The sequence below is a fragment of the Desmodus rotundus genome, chromosome 7 (genome assembly GCF_022682495.2).
Source record: "Desmodus rotundus isolate HL8 chromosome 7, HLdesRot8A.1, whole genome shotgun sequence".
Lineage (NCBI taxonomy): Eukaryota > Metazoa > Chordata > Mammalia > Chiroptera > Phyllostomidae > Desmodus > Desmodus rotundus.
The window spans coordinates 111,344,444-111,369,371 of record NC_071393.1 but is presented as its reverse complement, the minus strand read 5'-3'; the positions used below and the strand labels follow the sequence as shown (position 1 = coordinate 111,369,371).

General features: G+C 39.9%; 1 protein-coding gene across 8 annotated transcripts in view; it reads right to left on the bottom strand.

The window, feature by feature from the left end:
• The window catches only part of RAD51B (RAD51 paralog B), a 515,100-nt gene that overhangs the window by 340,168 nt on the left and 150,004 nt on the right, over positions 1-24,928 (bottom strand). Inside the window, exon 8 of one of the 8 annotated variants that reach the window (XM_053928935.1) lies at positions 11,127-17,370. The exons of 5 other annotated variants lie outside the window; for them this stretch is intronic. In XM_053928935.1, coding sequence (XP_053784910.1) covers positions 17,212-17,370 — 159 coding nt within the window. In that variant the 3' untranslated portion in view covers positions 11,127-17,211. Of the gene's footprint in view, positions 1-11,126; positions 17,371-21,129; positions 22,224-24,928 lie in introns of those variants that run through there. 2 more of the 8 variants (XM_053928936.1, XM_045201894.2) reach the window with 2 other exon arrangements.

The following is a 24,928-nucleotide window of genomic DNA, read 5'->3' as shown; positions in this document are numbered from 1 at the left end:
TTTAAAATCTTGTAAGGAAAATTCTACATTCTCACCAAAGAAATTTGGTCCAGACCTTGATAATTTGAAAAATGAACTTCCCTGGGGATAAAGGCACGGGCTGGGGGAGGATGCAGAACTCACAAAGTGGAACAAGTTGGAACATACAATAAAAAACAAGCATGACCCTAGAATGCACACGCAGGAGAATAGCAGGAAAGACTTTGGTACAGGAAGTTGTGTTCTTCAAAGGAGAGAAACACACAACAGTTTAGAACATGGGCTTTAGAGTTTAAACGCCATGGATTCAAATTCTACCAACGCTGTTCTAAGATCCAGTTCTCTGATCTCCAAAATGATCATTAATATTTACTGAGCTCTTACTATATTTCAGGCACTATTCTAAGTGCTTTACATGTATTAGCTTAGAGAAATGCTTATATTATAGAACTGTACAGATCACATAAAACAATGTGCTTAAAGTGCTTACCACCATTCCTGTGTTCAATAAATGGTAATAATTATTATTGCTACTTTTGCTCATAAAACCCTAAATTGACCATCAACAAGATGTTGGCACCCAAAGGCCTAAAAAAAGAAACTAAAATAAGTCTCTTTGTTCCCTCCCCACTTCCCTTCCGTCCAACGTAGGAAACGACCTTGAGATAAACATGGGAAAGGAAGGAAATTCAGTTCTGTCCTTTCATTTAAGTAATAATGGTAAGGAGAAAGGATTATGGAATAGTGTGAGTACCTTCCATTTCTTTTAGCACAGTTAAGAACCGCCTCACCCTCCACTTCCTTGCACTCCTGCCCCTCATGTTCACGATACCATTCTCTGAGTTTCTAACGCACCAGGGGACCTCAAATGCCAAAGGGTGCCTCAAAGAGCAGGCCTGCTGTCCCTTGTACGCAGCTCTGCACCATCTTAAACTTTCACTTTTCTCAGAAGACACACCAAACTTACTTTTCCCATTCTCAGTAGCTCCTGAATATAACAGTCCTTGGAAACAGCAGATGTCTAGTTATGAACTTCAGCAAAATTTGGGCTTTCGAGACTCTAACACTTAAGTCTCAGCATCTCTCCAGGCAATAAAACCGGACTTCTATGTACAGTTCAAGCACAACTTGAACTCAAGTGTTACTGTGAAGCCACTTGTCCAACAGATTTTTCCCTATTTAGGGGAGAAATATTTAGTATAAAGTAGAGAAGAATGATTTGCTTCAGGTTGAATAAATTCAACATCTACCTCATATGAGAAAATTGAATTAACCTTCCAAAGGAAATCAATTAAAAAATTTTTAAAGCACAATTTCACTGATAGTCAAAACTGGAAAACTTTGTAATGAGTGATCTAAGAGGTTTTCAAATTTGCTTAAGATTGTTAGTTTCCTAGGATGATTTTAGCTAAAGCATTCTGTTATGAAGAAGAGGGCGAATGATACCTCAGAGTCCATTAATTATATTTTTAATATATCTTCTTGATTATGCTATTACAGTTGTCCCAATTTTTCCTCCTTTGCCCGCCTCCATCCTGTACCCCCATTCCCTCTGGCAATCACTACCCCTTAGTTCACGTCCATGGGTTGTACATATAAGTTCTTTGGCTTCTCCATTTCCTATACCATTCTTAACCTCCCCCTGTCTATTTTGTGCCTACCAGTTATGCTTCTTATTCCCTGTACTTTTTCCCCAACTCTCCCCTCTCCCCCACCACACTGATAACCCTCCATGTGATCTCCATTTCTGTGATTCTGTTTCTGTTCTGCTTGTTTGCTTAGTTCGTTTTTTAGATTCAATTGTTGATAGTTGTGAATTTATTGCCATTTTAATTTTTCATAGTTTTGATCTTCTTTTTCTTAAATAAGTCCCTTTATCATTTCATGTAATAATAACTTAGTGATGATAACTCCTTTAGCATTACCTTGTCTGGGAAAGACTTTATCTGCCCTTCAATTCTAAAGGATAGCTTTGCTGGATACAGTAATCTAGGTTGTAGGTCCTTGCTTTTCATCACTTCGTATACTGTTTGCCAGTCCCTTCTTGCCTGCAAAGTTTCTTTTGAGAAATGAGCTGACAGTCTTACAGGAACTCCTTTCTAGGTAACTCTCTGCTTTTCTCTTGCTGCTTTTAAGATTCTCTCTTTATCTTTAACCTATGGCATTTTAATTATAATGTGTCTTGGTGTGGTCCTCTTTGTATCTGTCTTGTTTGAGACGCTCTGTGTTTCCTGGACTTGTATGTCTATTTCCTTCACCAAATTAGGAAAGTTTTCTTCCATTATTTTTTCAAGTGAGTTCTCAATTTCTTGCTCTTCCTCTTCTCCTTTTGGCATCCCTGTGATTCGGATGTTGATACATTTGAAGTTGTCCCAGAGGTTCCTTAGCCTGTCCTTGTTTTTTTGGATTCCTTTTTCTTCTTGCTGTTCTGGTTGAATGTTTTTTTCTTCCTTATGTTCCAAATCATTGATTTGATTCTCAGCTTTATCCCCTCCACTGTTGGTTTCCTATAAATTTTTCCTTACTTCACATAGTGTAACATCCATTTCTGCCTGGGTCTTTTTTATGCTGTTGAATTACCCAGTGAGTTCCTTGAGCAACCAACCTAATAGCCAGTGTTTTGAACTCTGCATCTTACAGATTGCTTATCTCCATTTTGTTTAGTCCTTTTTCTGGAGTTTTGTTCTGTTCTTTCACTGGGGTCATATTTCTTTGTCTCCTCATTTTGGCAGCCTCCCTGTGTTTGTTTCTATGTATTAGGTAGAGCTGCTTTCATTCCCTGTTTTAGTAGCATGGCCTAATGTAGAAAAGTGCAGCGTAAGTTGGATGGGGCAGAGCCTTAGGTAATTGTCAGGGCAGCGCAACTGGTGTGAATGAGGTTGATGGAGTTTCTGATATGGTGTCACTGCTCTGTGGCTCTGTGGGGAAGGGCTCAGAAAGGGGACAGTGTCAATGCCTAGCCCCTGGAGTTTTGTCTAGGAGGAAGCTGTCTCCCAGCACTTGCCCTGATGCCAGACACTTCAGTTTCTCTCTGTATGCCACTGCTGCCCTTCCAGCTGCTGCCCTAGTGCTGGAGCTTAGAGGGAGTGAGTCTGCCTAAGTCCTAAGTCTGTCGTGGGCCCTTTAAGAGGAGACATTTGAGAATCTCCAGTTTCTTTTGCTGCCCCATCCCCCACTGGTTTTTACAGCCTGAAGTTATGGGGACTCATCTTCCTGACCCTGGAACCCTGGCCTGAGTGGTTTGGTGTGGGGCTAGGATCCCTCACTCCTGAGGTATCCATCTCGATTTTTATCCACCACACCTGGGTGTGAGACCTCCCATTTCTCACAAGAGGGGCGTCGCCACCCCTCCTACCTATCTGGAATAATGTGACTTCATTAATTCCTTGATTGTCAGGCTCCCATACAGCTCGATTTTCTGACGATTCTGGGTGATAGTTGTTTTGTAGTTTAGTTGTAATTTTTGCTGTGGTTGTACAAGGAGGTGAGCCGTGTTTACCTATGCCTCCATCTTGACTGGAAGTCCCCATTTAATTCTAAGATGGTGTAATAATTAGAATATGTTTCTAGCATGAAACCTTTTTTTTTTTTTTTTTTAGAAACTCAGGTGAACAAATATCCACCTTTAAAAGTTGAATAGTTTATTCTACTTTAAGTAAGATGCAGCACTTTTAAATCTAGGTTTAAAACTGCTTTGAAGAATAGAAGATAAATTTTTTAAAAATATGCCAACTGACTGTAGGGCCACTGAAAGCAACAACTATAGGGTCAGTCAGGGATTAGAGAGGTGCATTTGGACATTGCTATCGCTTGAATTGGGCAGAAAGACTAAGAGGCAAAGAGGAGAAGTTGCTGGTGAGTAGGACCAATATAAAAGAGTAGATTAAACTTAACAATTCAAATATGGATGGAAACTGAAGCTGCCTTAGAGAATCATCTCCATGTATGTCGATGACTTGGCAGGCAATAGCTACAGGGATATTCAGCATGCAATTTGACAAGAGGCTAAAATCTAACCTATTTTGAAAGAAAAGACCAGAATGAAAGTGACGATGCCAGTGCCTCACGTTATCAAGTGCTGCCACCCACTCCTTCCTGTCCAGCACATGCTGCCATTACTAGCAAGTAAGCCTGGGCCAGATACCACATTCAGAACCATGGCTCCTTGCTGTCTATACTCCAAGCCCCAAATAACTAGTTTCTTTATCCAATCACCCTGGATAAGGGGAATATTGTCTAGCAACCCAGCAGAAGATTCCCCAGGCACACCCTGGGAAAATGCAATGGGAATATCAATGGAAAAGAACTGTCCCCAAGCAAAGATTTTTATCTTCTCTTCCTACCAAGCTCCTTATTTCTCTCAGAAAACTTTGCTTCCTGTTATATAATGCTTTGGGTAGGACACTCATATTTCTTACTAGCACCATGCCAGAACATTCAAGAAATAAAACCTACTTCAATTTCATGTTTACAAATAAAAGAGACATGGACCAATTCATACCACGAGCAGGGCTCACAGCCACATTATAAAAGTCATATTCAACCAGTCTGCACTTTATCAAACCATGAATGATTTTTACACTGACACCCACCCACCCACTCACCCAAAGGCTCTTGTGGTCTGGCCAGCAAGCATTTCAAGTGTGTGACCATCAAATACCACAGTCACAAAAAAGCAGTTTCTAACTCAAATTCATACTCTTGAAAATAAACACACTTCCAAGTGATGTAATTGCAACAATATGCCATTCTTGGTTTGAAAATTAATATAACATTAAGGTTTTTTAAAAAGGGATAAAGAAGGAAGTGTAAACAAAATGACATCTGTAGTAGTTTTTGCCTGTGTAGTAAGGCTAGTTGGTATAAAGTAGGCCGATACAAAAGGATAAAAATAAAGAAGAGTAAAGGTCCTCCTGGATAATAAAAGTCTAGATTGCATTGTACTTACTCAAATTGAAAAACCTCAAACACAAACAGATAATTCATTTGAATCCAAACCCCCCCAAATAAAGTCACAGATTTTTAAGAATACATATAACAGTTTTATTGACAAATGATTCACATACCATTACATCACTCTTTCCAAGTACGCAGTGTTTTCCAGGATACTCACAGAGTTGTGCAGCCATCATCAATACCTGAGTCGGGACCATTTCCATCACCGCCCAGAAGAAACTCATTAGTAACCATTCCCCATATTTCCCTCTATCTATATCCTGGCAACCACTAAGTATTTACTGTCTCTATAGATTTGCCTATTCTAGACATTTCATACTAATCAAATCATATAATAAGTAGCTATTTGTGACTAGCACCTTTCATTTAACATAATGTTCAGCCATGTTGCAGCGTGTATCAATACTTTACTCCTTTTCGGTGCCAAATTCTATTCCATTGTGTGGATATACCACCTCATTTATTTATGGATTCACCGTTGAGAGACATTTGGGTTGTTCCCACTTCAGGGCTATTACGAATAATGTTGCTATGGATATTCATTTAGAAGTCTTTGTGTGGACATGTTTTCAATTCTCTTAGGCAAAAACCTAGGTGTGGAATTGCCGGATCATATGCTAACTCTATGTTTAACTATTTGAGGAATGCCAGTTTCCCAAAATGGTTACACCATTTTACATTCCCAGTACTAGCAATGCATGAGAACTTCAATGTTCCCACACCTTACCAACAACACATGTGATAGTCTGTCTTTTTTGTTAGAGCCATCCTACTGGTATATAGTGATACCATGCTTTTGATTCATATTTCAGCACTGACTAATCCTGTTGAGCATCTTTTCATGTGCTTATTGATCATCTATATGTCTTCTTTTTTTTAAGATTTTATTTTATTTTTTTAGAGAGAGGGGAAGAGAGGAAGAAAGAGAGGGAGAGAAACCGCAATGTGTGGTTGCCTCTCATGTGCCCCCAACTGGAGACCTGGCCCACAACCCAGGCATGTGACCTGACCGGGAATTGAACTGCGACCCTTTGGTTCCCAGGCCAGTGTTTAATCCACTGAGCCACACCGGCCAGGGCCGTATGTCTTCTTTAGAAAAATGTCTACTAAAATGTTTATCTGTTTTTATTTGGGTTATTTATCTTTTAATTGTTGTGTTCTAAGAGTTCTTTACGTTTTCTGAATACTAGATTCTTATCAGATATAAGATTTGCAATTATTTTCTTCCATTTTGTGGCCTCTCTTTTAACTTTCTTGATGATGTACTTTGAAAAACAAAAGTTTTTAATTTTGATAACATTCAATTTTTGGTTGTTTTTGTTTTGGTGTTATACCTAAGACACAAGTGCCTAATCCAAGGTCATGAAGATTTACACCTATGTTTTCTTCTAAGAATTTTTTAACTTATATTTAAATGTCTATATGGTATGTCGTGTGAAGTAGGGGTTCAACTTTACTCTTTTGCATTCTCATTACTATTTATTGAAGAGACTATTCTTTCCCCCACTTGTCTTAGTAACAATGTCAAAACTCAGTTAACCATAAGTAAAAGTTTATTGTAGACTCTCAATTCTAATTCATTGATCTATATTTCTATCCTATACCAGCATCACTCTATCTGGATTACTGCAGCTTTGTAGTAAGTTTTGAAATTGGGAAGTATGAGTTCTCCAACTTTGTTCTCTTTTTAAGATTGTTTTGGCTATCCTGGGATTCAGTGAATTTTAAGGTCAGCTGTGGTTTTGATAGGGATTGTGTGGAATCTGTAGATCAATTTAGGAACTAAATATCCATTTTAAGAATACTGAGTCTTCTAATCATGAACGAGATATCTTTCCATTTACTTAAACTTCTTTAATTTTTTCAATGTTTTATAGTTTTCAGTGTACAAGCCTTGCAAAATTTTCAGTTAAATTTATTTCTAAGTATTGTATTATGTTTATGCTCAATTTAATAGGTTTTAGTGTATTTCTAGCTTTCTTGAAGCAACAAGGTTAAAAAGGAATAATTATATTCATAATCAAGCATGTTTAGACCAATCCTGGATGTTTATAAATGTCTTTAATGAAGAAGGAAATAGTACTGATTATCAAGAGGCAGTAGAATGGATCAGAATGCAGACTAGAATCAAATAAGACAGGTTCAAACTCAACTTGATCATTTACAGACTACAGAATGCTGGAAAATGTTTTCCTTCTCTAGTCTCAGCTGTTTCATTTAAAAATTAAAACAGTATCTACCTTACGCGATGTTCTACAGATTAGAAACAATATGTGAAACACAGCTTCTTAAAGGTTTTGTCTTATTCACTATTATATCTTTAGCCTTGAGATAAATGCCTGGGCATAGAAAGTACTCAGGAAGTACTTGCTAAGATGAATTAACAAAATGTCTAATATAGTATCTAGCCAAATTAAGGGCTTAATAAATGACAGCAGTAGTTACTATCATCATTTTCATGCAATGATCAACATTAGCATAAATACCCTAAGGCTCCAAAGAAATAATAAGTAAACCAAATTATAATGTACTATAACCTGAGTGAAATGGAAGTACAAATAAATTTAGCCAGAGATAATGTAAATCTAATAAGAACAAAGGAAAACCTGAACAACTCCAATGTGGCAGTTCATCCTTAACTTTTGCTTAGCTGCTATTGTTGAATATGGGAAAGTCTAAAATACACTGGGCCAGATATGGGAAAATATTCGAGGTTTGACAGAACAATTGGAAATAAAAAACTCACCATGTCTATATTATACTAATTATAACATTAATCCATTAACAGTGCTAAGAAGGTCCTCTAAAATTTAAAAAATAGAATGGAATGTTCCTAAGGTTTTCATTTTCTGTAAAGTCCATTTTTTTTTTCAAAAAGAAAGATAAAAACAAAAAATATCCCTTAACATGCCAGGCTAAAAACATCTAGTTTCAGGGACTTCCAGTCAAGATGGCGGCATAAGCAAACATGGCTCGTCTCTTTGCAAAGCCACATAAAAATTACAACTAAAATATAGAACAACTATGACTCAAAACTGTCAGAAATCAAGCTGAATGGAATTCTGACAACTACAGCATTAAAGAAACCACATCCATCCAGACTGGTAGGAGGGGTGGGAGGATGCAGAACTGGCTGGTTCCTCACCCATATGTGGTGGATAAAAATTTGGGAGGGGTATCTCAGGAGCGAAGAGTACCAGCCCCGCACCAGGCCCACCTGCCCTGGGTTCCTGTGCCAGGAAGTTAAGTCCCCACAACTTCTGGCTGCAAAAACCAATGGGGATTGAGTCAGTAGGAGAAACTGCTGGAGCCACAAGCAGTTCCTCTTAAAGAACCCACACATGGACTCACCTACTCAGACTCATGCCCTCTGAGCTCCGGCACCAGGGTAGCAGCTTGAAAGGCACCAGTGGTATACAGGGAGAAACTGAAGTGTCTGGTATCAAGGCAAGTAGAGACAATTGTCCCTTTTCTATCCTTCCCCCGCCCCCACAGGGCCAGTAAGCTAGTATCATATCTGAGACTCCATCAACCTGGCTAACACTTTTGTCCCCCAGAGACTCTTCCCCACCCATCTTATGAGCTCACCCAAGCTACTTTTCCATATGAATGGCTGGTCTTGACTCATGCTTTACAACTTCATAAATTCTATCAAATAAGCAATAACTGGCCTCAGTGAGCACCAGGCCTGGCATCAGCAACAGCCAGCCTAGATTCATAGCTTGGCTTCGCCTGGGAATCTCCAAGCCCAGGACAAGTAGCAGACATCTCAGATGGCTTTATAGCTCAGGCAGGGTGGCCTTGGGCAAAACACAGGGCTGCACTGACCTTGGCCTGCACCACCTGGAACACCCCGGGGCCAGCGCACTCAATGGACACCTACAGACCGCGTCGGAGCACCACCACACTGCCCCCATACAGATGATCCTCCATGGAGGGCGGAGGTTGGTGGTTCATGGTCACAGGCAATACTTGCAGCTTACTGGCCTGGATAAATCCCTCCCATTGATCTTCCAGTAGCAACCAAGGCTCAACTACAAGAAGAGGGCATACTCAGCCCACATGAAGGGCGAATCTTGAGTGCCCAGCTTGGGTGATAGTGGAGGCTGTGCCTCTGGACCCCTGCCCAGTAGGGACAGGACATCTACTACATTAGGCCATGCTACCAAGTCACAAAGCCAAAGCAGCTCTACCTGATACATAAAAACAAACACAGGGAGCCTGCTAAAACGAGGAGACAAAGAGACATGGCCCAAATGAAAGAATAGATCAAAACACCAGAAAAAGAGCTAAATGAAATGGAGATAAGCAATCTATCAGATGCAGAGTTCAAAACACTGGTTATAAGGATGCTCAAGGAACTCAGTGAGGACCTCAACAGCATAAAAAAAGATCCAGTCAGAAACAAAGGATACACTAATTGAAATAAAGAACAATTTACAGAGAAACAATAGTAGAGTGGATGAAGCTAAGAATCAAATCAATGATGGAACATAAGGAAGCAAAAAACAACCATGCAGAACAACAAGAAGGAAAAAGAATCCAAAAACATGAGGATAGTATAAGCAGCCTCTGGGACAACTTCAAGAGGTCCAACATTTACATCATAAGGGTACCAAGAGCAGAAGACAAAGAGCAAGAAATTGGAAATCTATTTGAAAAAATAATGAAAGAAAACTTCCCTAATTTAGTGAAGGAAAGACATGCAAGTCCAGGGAGCATAGAGAGTCCCAAACAAGATGGATGCAAAGAGGCCCACTCCAAGACACATCACAATTAAAATGCCAGAGGTGAAAGATAAACAGAGAATCTTAAAAGCAGTAAGAGAAAAGACATTAGTTGCCTACAGGGGAGTTCCCATAAGACTGTCAGCTGCTTTCTCAAAAGAAACTTTGCAGCTAGAAGGGATTGGCCACTTAGAATCAAAGGGCAGATAAAGAGCTTCCCAGACAAGAAAAAACTGAAGGAGTTCATCATCATCAAAACATTAGTATACAAAATGTTAAAGGGACTTATTTAAGAAAAAGATCAAAACTATGAACAATAGAATGGCAATAAATACAAATCTATCAACAACTGAATCTGAAAAACAAACTAAGCAATCAAGAACAGAGACGGAATCATGGATACAGAGAGAGTTTTGATGGTTGCCAGAGGGGTGGGGAGTGTAGGGAAAAGGTGAGGAGGTGAGGGGATTAAGAAGTACAAATAGGTAGTTACAGAGTAGCCATGGGGATATAAAGTACAGTATAGGAAATGGAGCAGCCAAAGAACTTACAGTCATGACGCAAGACCCATGGGCATGAACAATCCCACCACTGGGGGGATTGCCTGCGGGATGGGGCGCACTTGAGGAAAATTAGGACAATTCTAATAGCATAATCAATAAAATATAATTCTAAAAAAAATCTAGTTTCTGGGTTCTTACAGTTTCTCAAAATGTCATAGAAGCATCTATAAACATAGGGGAAAAGGACAAAAACTAATGCTGAAGCCAAATTCAAGTCCAGTTGCCATATGCAGTCTCTAAAAATGCCTTTGGTGTTTCAGCAGGCTCCCTTTTCATGTCCTGTAGTTTTACCTTCTAAAAAGATTGCAGGAGAGCTACCATTTTAGTTAACACTGGTAATAAGACAGACACTCAGCTTGGCCCTCCTCGCTACTAGTTGGTTTGAAAACCAATATTTTTCCAACTCTTTCATTCCCACTGCTGAAAATCAAAGCAAGAACATGCTAGAAACTGTCGCAAATAGGATAAAGAAATAATAAGATTTTCCGAGAACCAAATACATAGAAGCTCGGTAATTCTGTCATTAACGTCGCTAAGCTTTGCTTCTGTGCTTTTGAAGCCGCTGTCTCATCAAACAAAAGCAGCTGTTGTCATTGACAGGCAAGATTTAAGACACCTTTCTCAATATAATAAAAGCAAAAATCTACTGATAATTTCAGATAATAAATACTTTAAGGTTATATAAAATATTTGGATCTGAAATTAAATTCCAAATATTTTTATCCTGGTATGCATTCTGTAATGATTTGAGTCTTCTGTTTATCTTTTGAAAAATAATAAAACCAATTAAGTTTTTAACTTTTAAACAATAATGGACATAGTAAGAAAAAAATATATTAGCTAACACACAGTATAAAGTGAATGTAGAATTCTCCCACTCTTATCCAGACACATTGTCCTTCTCCCCAAAAGAAACCACTAACTGTATCTTATTAACAACCTGAAATTTTTCATGCACTGGAGAGTATAAGCTATCATACAAACACAAAAGACAGTTCAATTCTACTACTGACAAATATAAATCATCTCCTTTATTAAAAGATAAAAGTACGCATGTATCTAATTTTTTAAATTATCGGTCTACGATTACAATACACTAATTAGAGAACCTAGGAGCTTGGAGCAATGTTAGAGAGCGCTTACCAATATCCTTGTTCTATGTTCAGGAAACTGAAACTCAGTTTCTTAGCTAATTTGCTCCAAGTTAGTTAACTACCAGAGCTATTCCTCACTCTCACTACCCTAGTATTTTCTTCCTTGCGTGATTTTAAAGATATTAGTCTCCTAATGGACCTTAGAACATTTCTCAAATTGAAAAATAAGTTTCCTGAAGTTTAGTTTAAACTGAAGAAGATACAAACTGTTCAGGTCTCTCCCACTGTTTCACTCCTCTCACTCCATCAGGGGCACCTCATCTAGTTTCGCCCACAGCAACAGCTCTGCCACCTGGGCAGGCTCAGCAGCCCTGTGCACATCTGTACTCTTATGCAAACAAGCGGAAATAAAGGGTGAACCTTATGAATTCAGCTAACTCCTATGAAAGTACAGTGAAATGATGGATTTGATTTTATCAGTTGAGCGCCTAAGAATTCAGAGAGCTAACAAGCCCCAACCTGTACCTTGAGTAATAAACGAATAAAGGATATCTCAATAAGGAGCTCATCAGAGAATGTTCTTGGTTGCATCAGAAGGGAATTAAATCTACCATGGATTCCTTGTAATCCACTGACCAGAACCATGTGGGCCAATATTCACCCAATTGGTATGTGAGCAGAGACATGATGTCATCAGAATCTGCAGATAACCTTGTTCCAAAGCCACCCTGTTCACTGCAAAACTCTACAGTGATGAAAAGCACTTTATAGCAAATGCTAGCGGGATAAGCCATGGAGTGGGTAGATTAGATAACTGAGTTTTAAGGCACAGAATCGCTTTGGTCACACCATGTAAGCCAGGCCTATCTTCTAAGTGTTTTGTTTCTCTGTTTACCTGCTTTTTAAATTGATCACAAAAGTACGTATTGGTTGAAGAGAGAGGTGGGTTTCAGAGACTTTTTACAAGCATAGGCCTTGCTCAAAGAACCAAAAACCATACTGCTCTTTTGGAGTTCTTTTCATTAAGAACAAGAACAAAACTAGAAGCAGTGGTTCGCCTCCCCTCATATCCTTGCAAGGCTCTATGGAAGCCAGACTCTGCATTCCCTGTTATCTGTTATGTAATCTTTTGCTGATTCTTTAAACCCTTCAGAATCACACAGCTATAAAACCATCCCTTCTGCCTGACCTGGCACTAAATACTGAAACTTCTGTAGATTGTTAGCAGTAAAAGTGCCAAACAACAATCTCCCGGATGTACTCTCTCGCTCCGTGTATGTTGGTACCTTGAGTTTCTGGGATTTGTCTCCAACATAAACAGTGCTATTGTCACCCCGAAGGAGGTTACATCAGTCTGAAAACTGGGACTGGGTGAGCTCTAGTCCCTAAAACAAAGACAGAAGGACGGCGGGCCAGGCAAGCCACAACTGATGCTGACTGTACTGACAGCCAGCACCGACAAACGCCGACTGCCACTTCTAACAGGGAACAACATATATTGAATCCGCACAATTCCCTAAGTTTTTACGGGAGTAATTAACTATATTTTTTATTCATGAAGCCCCTTTCTCTTGAGGACTTATTTGATACTAATGCATTTTTTAAAATTGATTTTTAAAACAATTTGTTTGCTCCCTGTCTGAAGTGGCCTGTCAAAGGCAGTCAATAATATATTTTCCTCTCCTTTACCCTAGCTGGGACAAGGACCCTTCCGTATTCAGTCTATCTCCTAATAAAATCTAGGAAGGCTTCCCTTCCTCGGTTTATACTAACACATTAAATTAATTTCGCACACTGGGGAAAAGAGTATGAGAAATCACTGCAGGTTGTGGAGACAGACATGAAACATTATAACAGTCACAGCGACCCACACTATATTTATAGGAGTAATAGTTTAGAATTTCTATTATTGGCTCCTAATAACCTAATACCTTTGGGTTTGTTCTTCACCTCCCGGTTGCCAAACTTTGAGCTATTTCATTTTATTTCTTTTTAATCACCATATTCTCCACAGCAGGAAGAAAAACACAACAAATAGAAACCCAACACACTAATTTATTTCCTAGTTGCTCTCATAAAAACTTTGATGGAAAAAGAGATTGAAACCATTATGGTGACTCACATGAAATTTTGAATTAAACAAGGAATTCATTTAACTACTTTATTAATTATTCTTTATAAGTCAGTAAAGTAAACTGCTACAGTTCTCACCATTGTACGTAACACTGGAGCCTATGCGGCTACACAGGCATGCGCTGGTGCAGGAATAAAAGCATACTGGGGCCAGGGTCTAGTTAGAGCCCCTGCATTTGTCCATTTGCCGGCTGAATGCCCCTCAGCAAACCACTTAACTTCTCTGGGCTTCAGTTTACTCTTTGCAAAGTGGCACGGACAGGTCAAATAATCTCTAACGCTCTATAAATGGATGAAAAAAATGAATTATTTTTAGCCAATTAAATATCCATGGTCCCTCTGAGGTAGGTCAAGGTCAAGTAAAAATTATTCATTAAAATTACAAGAAAATAAGTAAGGCACAGTGGCAGGATGAGAGATGAGATCAGGGTCTACACCTGGTAAGTTAGAGGAGTTAAGGACCATTTGACCTTGAGGTAGCCCACTGAACTTAGCGCAGGGGCCACACTGAAAGTCACAAACTTTTCCTGAAGAAATCACAGACTTTCAAAATTAAATGTCTGTGTGACAGGCCAGAGTATTTACACGTTCCATAAACAAACGAGCATTCAATGTGATTTATAAATAGTTTTAAAAGCCATTTTTTTTCCTAATAAGGACATTTGTATTTGATCCTTGTCCTCTACAGTTGGGGTTGTTGAAAACGTACTTCTATCTCCTTCTTTCCCTACCAAACTCACACATGTTTACAAGGGCAGGCTCTAATCCGAGCGTGAACGAGGTCATGAGACAAGAGTCTGATCAGGAAGAAAGGCGGTGAGAACGTCCCGCGCCCTTTGAAATTTTAACTCCGGTGCAGGCACTCCCACTCCCCCCACACTCCTCTCATAAAGTGTGGTATTTATTTATCTTTGATTCTCCTCAAAGGTGTCCGGAGAAGCCTGTCAAGGGAGCCGCCACCTTCGAGATTTCATAGGTTTTCCTCAGTTGCTGGGCTGCGTTAAATGCAGAAACCGAAAAGTCTTCCGCCTGATTGGGCTTTCTCAATACAAGAGCTAGCACAGCCTCACACAAATATCATCTAAGCGTAACAATAACAATATTAAGTTCTCTCCTATCACAATGGCCCTAGTGTTATTTGGTTGGGTTGTCATTCCACCTGTCAGCTGCTGCCAGAGAACAACAAATTTGCAAATTGACAGTTTTCTTAGGAATGTTCTTTCTTTTTTTTCCTCTTTGGACTCTATGTTTCTATAGCTCTTATTTTTTTGATGGCATAGGGGCTTACTTAAACATAGATTTTTATAACTTAACTGGAAGGGTACACTTCTTACAAGTGGAAACTGCCACAAAATAGACTTAACTTAGGCAGTCAGCAGGAGACAGAGCAAGCAATAGCATCTAAAATTATGGTTTCTTGTCTTACTGGGGCAAAAGGGTCTAAGAAGCTTTTATCCAGAGTCGTGGGCTGAGCTAGGGGCCTGGAAAAAAGGGAACAGTAGGTAAGGGAATTTTACTCACATCCACAATTCAGATCAACTCAAAGACACTTTCACATGTCCCTGAACACCATGATTAAATAAGGACATATTGGAGAGCTGGCCCCTGAATCAGTACCCTACTGTGTTAGGAGCCTCTAAACAATAAAAATCTATGGGCTCTTCTCCCAGAAAAAAAAAAAAAAAACAGTAGAAAGTGAAAGACAGGGAGAAAAAAGGGGACTTTCCCACGTTGGGATTTTTTCCAAGCAATTAAAGAAAAGTATGATAAATGAGGTCTGTTCGGAACAAAGTCCAGCCATTGTTAATATAACCAGAACGGCTTGCGCAACATCGATGTGACCTGGCAGTCAAGGAGAGTGGACTGGAATGCATATGCGTGAACACTGACACCTTCACTATACTAGTCGGTGGGGATGGTAGACACTGTTGAATGAGCACGTGTACTGTGTGGTCCTTGCACTCAAAATGACTGAGCGAGTAGAGCAACAACTCTGCATCAAGTTTTGCCTTAAGCTTGAACATTATTCCATGGAAACTATTCAGATGATTCAGAAGGCCGCAGCTATGGGCAACTGGTGATCAGCAGCTTCATCATGACAACACATCCGCTCACACATCTCATCTTGTGCTGAGTTTTTTGGTGAAACATGAAATCACCCAGGTGACTCAGCCTCCCTACAGCCCAGATTTGGCACCCTGCAACTTCCGGCTTTTTGCAAAACTAAAATCACCTTTGACAGAAAAGAGATTTCAGACCATTGATGAAATTCAGGAAAATAAGAAGGGGCAACTGGTGACAATTGGGAGAACTGTGTGAGGTCCCAAGGTGCCTGTTTTGAAGGGGACTGAGGCGTCATTGTCCTATGTACAATGTTTCTTGTATCTCGTGTCTTCTTCAGTAAATGTCTCTATTTTTTCATATTACATAGCTGTGTGCCTTCTGGACAGACCTCATCTATCTACTTGCCCACTTGTTAATTGTCAGGGTAGGTACCATTTCTGTTCACTGCAGAAACCCCAGCCTCTCAAACAGTATCTGGCATTGAATGAATACATGATTAGACTGGAATAAAACCTACAGACTTGTTCTATTCCATAGTCAGTCAATCAATTAGCAATTATTGGTGATGCACTAAGTGCTGGAGACTGTCTAGGCCAAAGAAAATATGGTAAGAAAAGGCCCCTGGGTAAGGAGGTCATAACAGTTTAATATGGGGCAGCCATGGCACTGTGTATAAAGGGATGTGAGGGCATCTAAATCAGACTGGCAGAGTCAGTCAAGTTCTCCCAGTGAAGCTGCAGCATGTGGGAGGAAATGGAATATGCAACCACGTGATAAAACTGTAAGGTCTGTTAAACGGTGGGGAGTAAGACAAATAAGATGCAGAGGAGTTAGCATGAGGGGCCTTGATGCTAAACTAAACGTACTCCTGGAGGCTGGAAGAAGTCATCGAAGGTTTTAAACAGAAGAGTGGCGTGATCTGACTTGCATTTTAGGAACATCACTCTGACAACGTTAGTAGGGACAAGGAGAGAGACAGGAAGACAGGATTTTGCAGTAGTCCAAACAGAAACAATGAAACTAAGACAAACCATCCCTGCATTCATTATTTCATTTCTTCAACCAAGAATTCTTAGTGCACTTGGAATAGGTAACAGCAATGGGAATGTAAAAGTGCCAGTTTTAAAACTGTGAAGTAGGTAAAATATAAAGAACCACGTGACTAACTAGGAAATTCTAATATGACTGCCGTGTTTATGGTTTGGGTGACTAGACGCAGAGTCATTCCATTCACCGAAATAGACAATAAAACAGGTAAGTGTGAGGGGGAAATGATGGAAGTATCTAACGGGAGAGGTGATAGTATGTGCCCTTTCAGTTAATCTGCAGTACAAGTTCGATGTCCAATTAGAGATGCCTATCAGGCAACAGACAGGGAATTCACTACACTCATGAGAACAAATTGAAAAAAAAATTCCCTTCTGTATAACCTCTCAAAAACTTCTACAAGGGTACTCTTTTGATACTCCAAATTTCCCTGCTCTTATTCTCAGATAAAAACCATAATCAAATTAGTTAAATTTCTTTCTTATATTTTCATAAATATTAAATTTATACCTTTACTAAAAATATGAACTTAGAGAAACACAAATTAAAAGACTAATTTTTCAGAAAAATAACTATTGCCCTGGCTGAAGTGGCTTGGTTGGTTGGAGCGCTGTCCTGTAGCTGAGGGGTTGCAGGTTCAATTCCCAGTCAGAGAACGTGCCTGGGTTGCGGGTTTGATCCCCGACCCCAGCATACGATCCCCAGTCCAGGTATTCGCAGGAGGCTACCGGTAGATACTTCTCTCTCGCATCGATGTTTCTCTCTCTCCCTTCCTCTTGCTCTAAAAGCAGTGAAAAATGTCCTCTGCTGAGGATAAAAAAAAGAAAGAAAAAGAAAAACAACCCTTTATGTTGATACTCAACAATAAAAAGCACTACTAAAATTCTACTAATCTGTTCATCAAGGGGGGAAGCCATAATAAACATAAGAGAACATTAGTAGGAGATAAAAGAAAGGAGGAAAACAAATGAGAAATATGAGCGTGCGCGCATGACATTCCTGGCAGGAATGTGATTGAACCGGCAAGTCCGGAAGCCTTCAACTGATCGTACACACACCTGTGCACTTGCCAAATGATCTGCGGCAGTCTGTGCAAACACATTCGACACACACAAATAAACGAGCAACGTGAGATCCACGAGGAGCACGCACAGGAAGGAAAATCATGCCAGAAGTGAGATCAGCACACTCATGGACACTGTTTATGCCTCCATAGCTTATTAGAGATGGTCTGCAGTTTGGTTCCAATCTTCCTGGTTATCAATGTAAAGAACAAAATACAATCAAATACACGATTCCTAATAGCGATTTTTTTTTGGAAAACAGAATTCCATCTCCAGGCCTCTCAAAGATGAGGTGGTGTGGTGCACCAGAGGCCCTCCCCAAATCTCCGTCACAGGCACAACAGCGAATGGCACCCAGCTGCTTGCTGTAACAACCACCGCTGAAGGCCAGTGGTTTAACAATAGTCCATACACAGGTTTTTGAGTAGCTAGACAGCAGAGAGTTTGAAGTTTGAACCTTTCCAAAAGAAACCTGAACACAGATCTGCCTCTGGTGTAATGTTGAAGTGCCTGCATCCTTTAGCATAAATAGCTGGAGCAGAGGATAGGGTGACAGTCCTCTTTCAAAAAATTAAGCAGCTTAATGAAGACATCCCACTGTACAAGTATGGATTTGTAGACGATACTCCATGAAAAATACAGTGTAATTAGCAAAAAGATGAGCTTCAGAGTTACACTTGACTTCAAATCCTGGTTTTGTTACTTATTGCTGTATGACCTAGAAAAATCACTTAACCTTTGTGAGTCTGTTTCCTTGATCTATACGCAAGTTGAAATGAGATAAAAAAAAATATATAGTGCTAGTATAGTGCTGAGTATGTGGACATAATAACTGAGGGGGTGCAGGGCAGAAGACCAAGAGTACACGTGATATTCAGGGGAGGGAAACACGGAACCCGTGTCCAGCAAAGAGAGACCCAAGTACACTGTAGCACGACTGTGTGCGGCACCAAGAGAGCACACTCCCATCAACGGGGCTGTGTCACAGTCCTCAAGAGTGCCGGTGGGTGGAAGGTAAGTTGAGAACACAGTTTTAAACCAAGACCGTTTTTGCCTCCTTCCGTTGCATATAATTAGTCAGCGTCCAGTGATTGTTATAAATAGGAAGAACCTATACATCAAATGATAAAGGCCAATCAAATAACTCATTCATCTAATTTCTAAATAGCCACCTACATATCACTTCTGCATGTCATCAAATTTAAGATGCAGCCAAAAGAACACTTATGATAAATGACTTAATTATAAACCTATACTTGCCAGGAAATGAATTTTAATTTAATGAGCAACATAAAAAATAACCAGAGCCTGTTATTCTCAATAGTAACTACTCATTTTGTGCTACGGCGGGTGTATACACACACTTAAAAAGCACCATCTGCTCTCCTTCTCACAGATAACTTCACCTAAGGAAAAAAGAGAAATTCCTGTTTCTCCCCAAAATGCTTTAAAAGCCAAAAAAGCACAACCAGATGTGGTTATTTAGGAGTATTTTTCTTCCTTACAGGCATCTTACTTAAGAATCATAACACTTAAAATATTGTATTTTTATTTTCATTCAATTAGCCTTTATTGGCTGGTTACCTAACCTATTTTCTGGTCATCTCTCCTAAATTATATTCACCCCACCCCCAGACCACTGGGTTAACCATGCTTCTCAGTCCAGAGAATACTATTAGTATCAGTCTGTGCAAGGCACCTCCCTCGCACAGACTGGGATTATTTTTATTATACTTTAATCCCCCTCATCTTTATCTCCAATTATTCTCTCCTCCTACATGAGCAAACACTTAATTTTCTGGCATCTCTCTTTGGGTAGGAAGTATTTATTTGAAAAATATAAAGTGTTGTTTTGCATATATACATGTTTTTAAATTTTCACATGCGGTAACGTACTATGCATAGCCTTCTTTTCTTTTTCACGAAATCATCTTTCCAAACTGTACCCATGATGCGGTAAGGCCCTTTAGTTCAGACCAAACTGTTGCATTGTATTCCAAAGCATGAGTCTGCGACCTCAAACAACGCTGCTTTATCCAAAAGTGACCTCCAGACGCATTAAAGTATAAGTGTAAGGCAGAGAACAGAAAAAAAGTATCAGATCAGAGATCAATCCTATGGCTCTGAATCCTAAAAGCATAAACTGTAAGGTTAAAAAAAAAAGAAGAAGAAAAGAAAACATGATATATTTGAAAAGCTCAAAATTAAGGTCTCCATCAACATAAAGCCTTAAATCAAGCCACGATAATAAAAAGCCCAATAACTAGCATATAAAGACATGCTTAACTTCATTAGTAATCAGAGTCATGTAAATTAAAATGAAGTATCACTTTACACCCAACAGTTTGGAAAAATGAGAAAGTCTAAACATATAAAATCCTGGCAAGGAGCATTCATTTCCTCTTGGTGGGACGTAGACGCTCCAGGAAACAATCCGGCAGCGCTGGGCAGGGCGCGTGTTCCCGCTGGTGCTGCGCTCCCGGTCCTGAGCACAAACACCGCGGGGACAAAGATGGCCCCCCGCACCATCGTCCCGAGGCAGCGGAAAAGAAGGGACCGTCCACTTCTTTCTTATGTAATGCAAAATTCTGCAGACCCAGACTAGGACAATATAGATCCCTTATCTTGATAACTTCGGTAGAAAATTAGAGCATGCCTGCAAACCCGAAGTACAAAACAAAAATATCTCACGTTTGCGAATGTTTACAATATTCCTATAGAATCAAAGGAATTTTTCTTAAATTAACTAAATGCTTAATACAAAACCCCTAAATATTTCATTCAATCTATATAACATTATTTAAATATTATAGCAATGGACTTTGAGACTGTATTTGAGAAATTTAGAAAAATTTATTACCCTGTAGCTATGATGTGATAATCAAATGATAAGAAAATTGAGTTCTCTGAGGTTATACTCGTCATTTAACAACAAAATGTTCCTATTTTTATTTCCCCATGCTGCCTTAAAAGTAAGCATACTAATCGGTTCCCAAGAATTATCACATGCAGGTGCCGGAAGGTGAACAAGGCACAAGGCTGCGGGTGCTGCAAGGGCTTTAAAGGAAGCTTTGACGGACACTGTGGCTCACGTCTCACTTCGTCAAGGACTTCACTCACACACGTGGCTCTGGAGTCAGCGAAAGTTCTCCAGGTGCCTGAGTTTTAAATAAGACAACAATTTGATCACTCTAGAAAGTTAGGAAAAACAACTTGAATTATAAATATGGAACTCATTTTTCTATAGCATCTCTAGTTTTCACACATTTTCCCAAACTTTACATATAAATCTGAAACAAAGAACACTTGGGGCATAAAAGCCCACGAATATTTGCTGCCTACCTTGCTCCTAAGAAACTACTATCCTGAAGTGTGCTTCAAATTCAAAGGGTCCTTGCCCAAAGCCTACATTTTCACACACACAGAGAAACATTGACCTAACACAGAGGCTACCAAAAGAAGCACATTCAGAAGAGGGGGAGAGCTAGGGGTGGGAGGGCCCTGTGCAAAATGCAAGAGAGGCTCTGGGCAAGGATGGCAATTTGAGAGGCCCAGGCAGATTGGGACGTGGGGCTTTGTTCCATCAAAAGGTCGTTTGAAGCACAGGATTTTATTTTTGTAGTAGGGTATTGAGTTCTGAGATCTCTGATACACCCCAGGGAACCAGCAAAAGCTGGTCTCAGCACTGTGCCAGCCCCCTGCCAGGTCACTAATGAAAGTGGAGAACTGTGAGTGCACCCAAATAAAACACAGGAAAAGGCGAAAACGGACTCCGAGCTGGGTCCGTTCCTTTTATTTCAGAGGAGCAACCTTTTCTGTACTTAGGGACTAATGAGTCATGAACAGGAGGTGGGAACAAATCACACAGTGCGTTACAGGGAGGGACAACACAGGTTTGGCTTTGTGTTCAGGAGCCAGTTCAGTTTTCAGAGCATTTCCCAGCAAGGACCAAAAGCAAGTTGAACAAAGGAAACGGAGCAGTTAGATACTTGAAGTGTCTCCATTAATACTCCAGAGAATTGGGTGCTTCAGAGTTGGAGTGATGGTGGAGGTAGGGGGGTGGGTAGGTATAGGCAAGGGGCCCAGGGAAATCAAATAAAGATGACTTTATCTGAAAAGTACATAATTTTTTCCACTGTTGTTACTTTGAACTTTATCTTTTCTAAGGGATATGAACTCCAATTCCCCAGCAGACTTTTAAAGGGAGAACAGAAATAAAGCCTAAGAAGGTCTTTTATTTCTCCATCCTCACCACTTAATTAAGAAGAGCCTTTACAGCATTCAAGGTTTTAATTGCCTTCTCCCCCTTCTGACCCCCTTCTTCAGTTACACCCACAGAGCAACAGAGCCAGAGCAAAACAGATATCTGAAGCGTCTCTCAAGGAGGAAAAGACATGACCAGCACAATTACCCTAGACCCTATCTCTGTCCATGCTTCCCTCCAACTTTTACCCCCCACCCTCTCCTCCCCGGCCAGCTCTCCACCTCTCTTAGGTGCTCACATCCCACAGCATTCCTGGTGCACAGACAGGAAGCTTCCCTGGCATGATTGACCCATTGAGGTAAATACTGCGGCATGAGAAAGCTCCCAATAATCTGAAGAAAAGGAAGAAGAGGGAAAAGAAAGGAGAAACGAGATATTAAGCAGAGGAAAGATGGGTTGAAGAAGCTAAATATGTAAAAACTAAATAGAAAAATGAGATACATTGATGAAAAATAACAGGAATCCAATAAAAATGTTGATTTATTTCCATATACCTTAAGAATCGAGAATTTTAATTCTTTTATCTTTATGTGCTATAATGACATGTAGGCCAATAAAAGATGTTTTTAGGCCCAGGATTATTTCTGAAATTTTCTGTCCCTCCCAGGTCAGGCCCCCCAGTAGGGGGTGCGTAAGAGGCAGCCACACATTGATGTTTCTCTCCCTCTCTTTCTCTTTCCCTTCCCTTGTCTCTAAAATAAATATTTTATTTTAAAATAAATAAATAAATAAATAAAATTTAAATATCTAAAATAAATAAATAAAATATTTAATTAAAAAAAACGAACCCAGCTCTACCCTGAAGAATACCAAATCGATGCACCCAAGGCTAAACCTGTCTCCATCTCCATTCCTGGAAATGCAGACTCCATCCAAAGAATGGACGTTTCACTAAGGAACAAAAGACATGATTCCTGCAATTCCCAAGTTCATTGTCTAACTCATCCTCTTAGAGGTCTCAAGACACCTCCAACTGAAAATGTCAAAGGGGGAAATCAATATGTGTCCCACGCCTAAAAAACAAAAACCATTCTTCCCACTCTATTCCTCATCTGAATGAATGCCACCACTTTTCACCCTTTTCACTGAGAACCCTGGGAATTATTCTGGACTCCTCTCCTCCCTTTTGCCAATCAATCACAAAATCCTGATGTGTTTACCTCCTAAAGATCTCTATATAAAATCTTTTCTCATCATGCCCCTGTCACTACTCAAATCCAGGCAACCATCATTTTTTTACCTATATTACACCCAACAGCTTCCTAACTGGTCTACCTGCAAGCTGACTGCCCACCATCCATTACATACAGCCACGTAACCACACCGCATCACACAAGCCACCAATATTGAGACTGATCTATAGCAGGGGTTCCATATATTTTTGTTGAATGGACAAACCTATCAATTAATCAATCAATGAATCAAACAACCAATTCAGAGCCCAAGGGCTAGCTTTAATGTTTCCTAAAAATTCTTCTAAAAATTGAGTGGTGGTTTTAGGGAAAAAAATGTATTGCCCCAATCTTGTGTCTTTATGTTGCTGTGCTGCTCCAGATTACTAACCCTGGGGAGGCGCATCAGGCCGAATATATCTTGAATGTGGTATGGGACCCATATTTAAACCTGCGGTGTAGCATCACCAGGTATTTCTACAGTAGTGGTTCTCAACTGGGAATGTTCTTGCCTCGCGGAGGGTGTTGCTGCTGGCCTCTAGTAGATAGAAGCCAGGGAGGCTGCCAAATATCCTATGATGTACAGAACAGTCCCTCACAAAAAGGAATTATCCAGCCCAGAATGTCAAAAACGCCCAGGTCTATAGTTGCAAAAACAAGGCACTACCATCATAACGTTAGTTCTAAATGCTACCAGGATGCCACGATAAAAACTTATCTCCTCTGAACAAAAAATATGACACATTCCACTAGGGTAAAAACCAATGGATTTCTTCAATTTAAAAAATGGAAATAAAATTTAAATAACAGCTTGACATTCCAGCTCTGGGTAAAATATATACATATTTGTAACAAGTTCTGATATGACTTATTTTTTTATTGAAGGCTTTCTTTCTCTACTCACAACAAAAATAAACACTAACGAAATGCCTCAACAGGTATGTGTACACACACACATTTTATCTTTGCTTTTTTATGGTTTTGAAAAACAGAAAGATCGTTCCTCCCTCACAGCCCCTGTCTATTTCCTCCACTGTATTTAACCAAACATAACATAGTTGGGAAATACGTTTTATTGTCTGTTGTACTGATTGATGTTTCCTATTTCTAAGATAAAAAATCAGTAAGTGGAATTCGTTGTATTTCTCTCAGAAAACAAAAACCCTAAATCAAGATGCTTTGCTTGTATCAGGGGTGTCAAACTCATTTTCACCAGGGGCCCCATCAGCCTTGCAGTTGCCTTCAAAGGACTGAATGTGATTTTAGGACTGTATAAACATAACTACTCCTTAACTAGGGGCAAGGAGCTGCCGCCGGGTAGAAACAAGGTGCCGGGCCAGATAAAACCAGGTGGAGGGCGGGATTCGGCCCTCGGGCCTTGTGTTTGCCACCTGTGACCTATATGAACAGAAACTGATTATTTTTGACAATCGAGAAAGAAGAAATATTCTCCATTTTTATCTTAATCGAGTGGCCATCAAACCAATGCCACTGTGTAACAATTCTAATGCCTTTTTTACTATTAACTGTCTTTCCTAGGTACCACATTCTTAAGGCATCTCATTAGAGGGCAAAATTTTTAAAAATTCTGTAAGAGCCATATTAAAGTGGTAGAGACTTTATAAAGTGAACTCTTGACTTCAAAATCTACCAGAACAAGGGAATTATCTCCAGGTCATGTTAGTGCTAAAGGACACTGAGTCTTTAACTGCCATATTTTTCGGACTGAAAGACACACTCCCCCCCCACAAATTTGGGAGAAAAATGGGGGTGCGTCTTATAGTCCGAATGTAGCTCACCTGGCTTGCTGGGGGAAGGGAGGGTGGTGGTAGAGTGGGGTTTTTTTTCCCCTGTTTTCCTCCTCT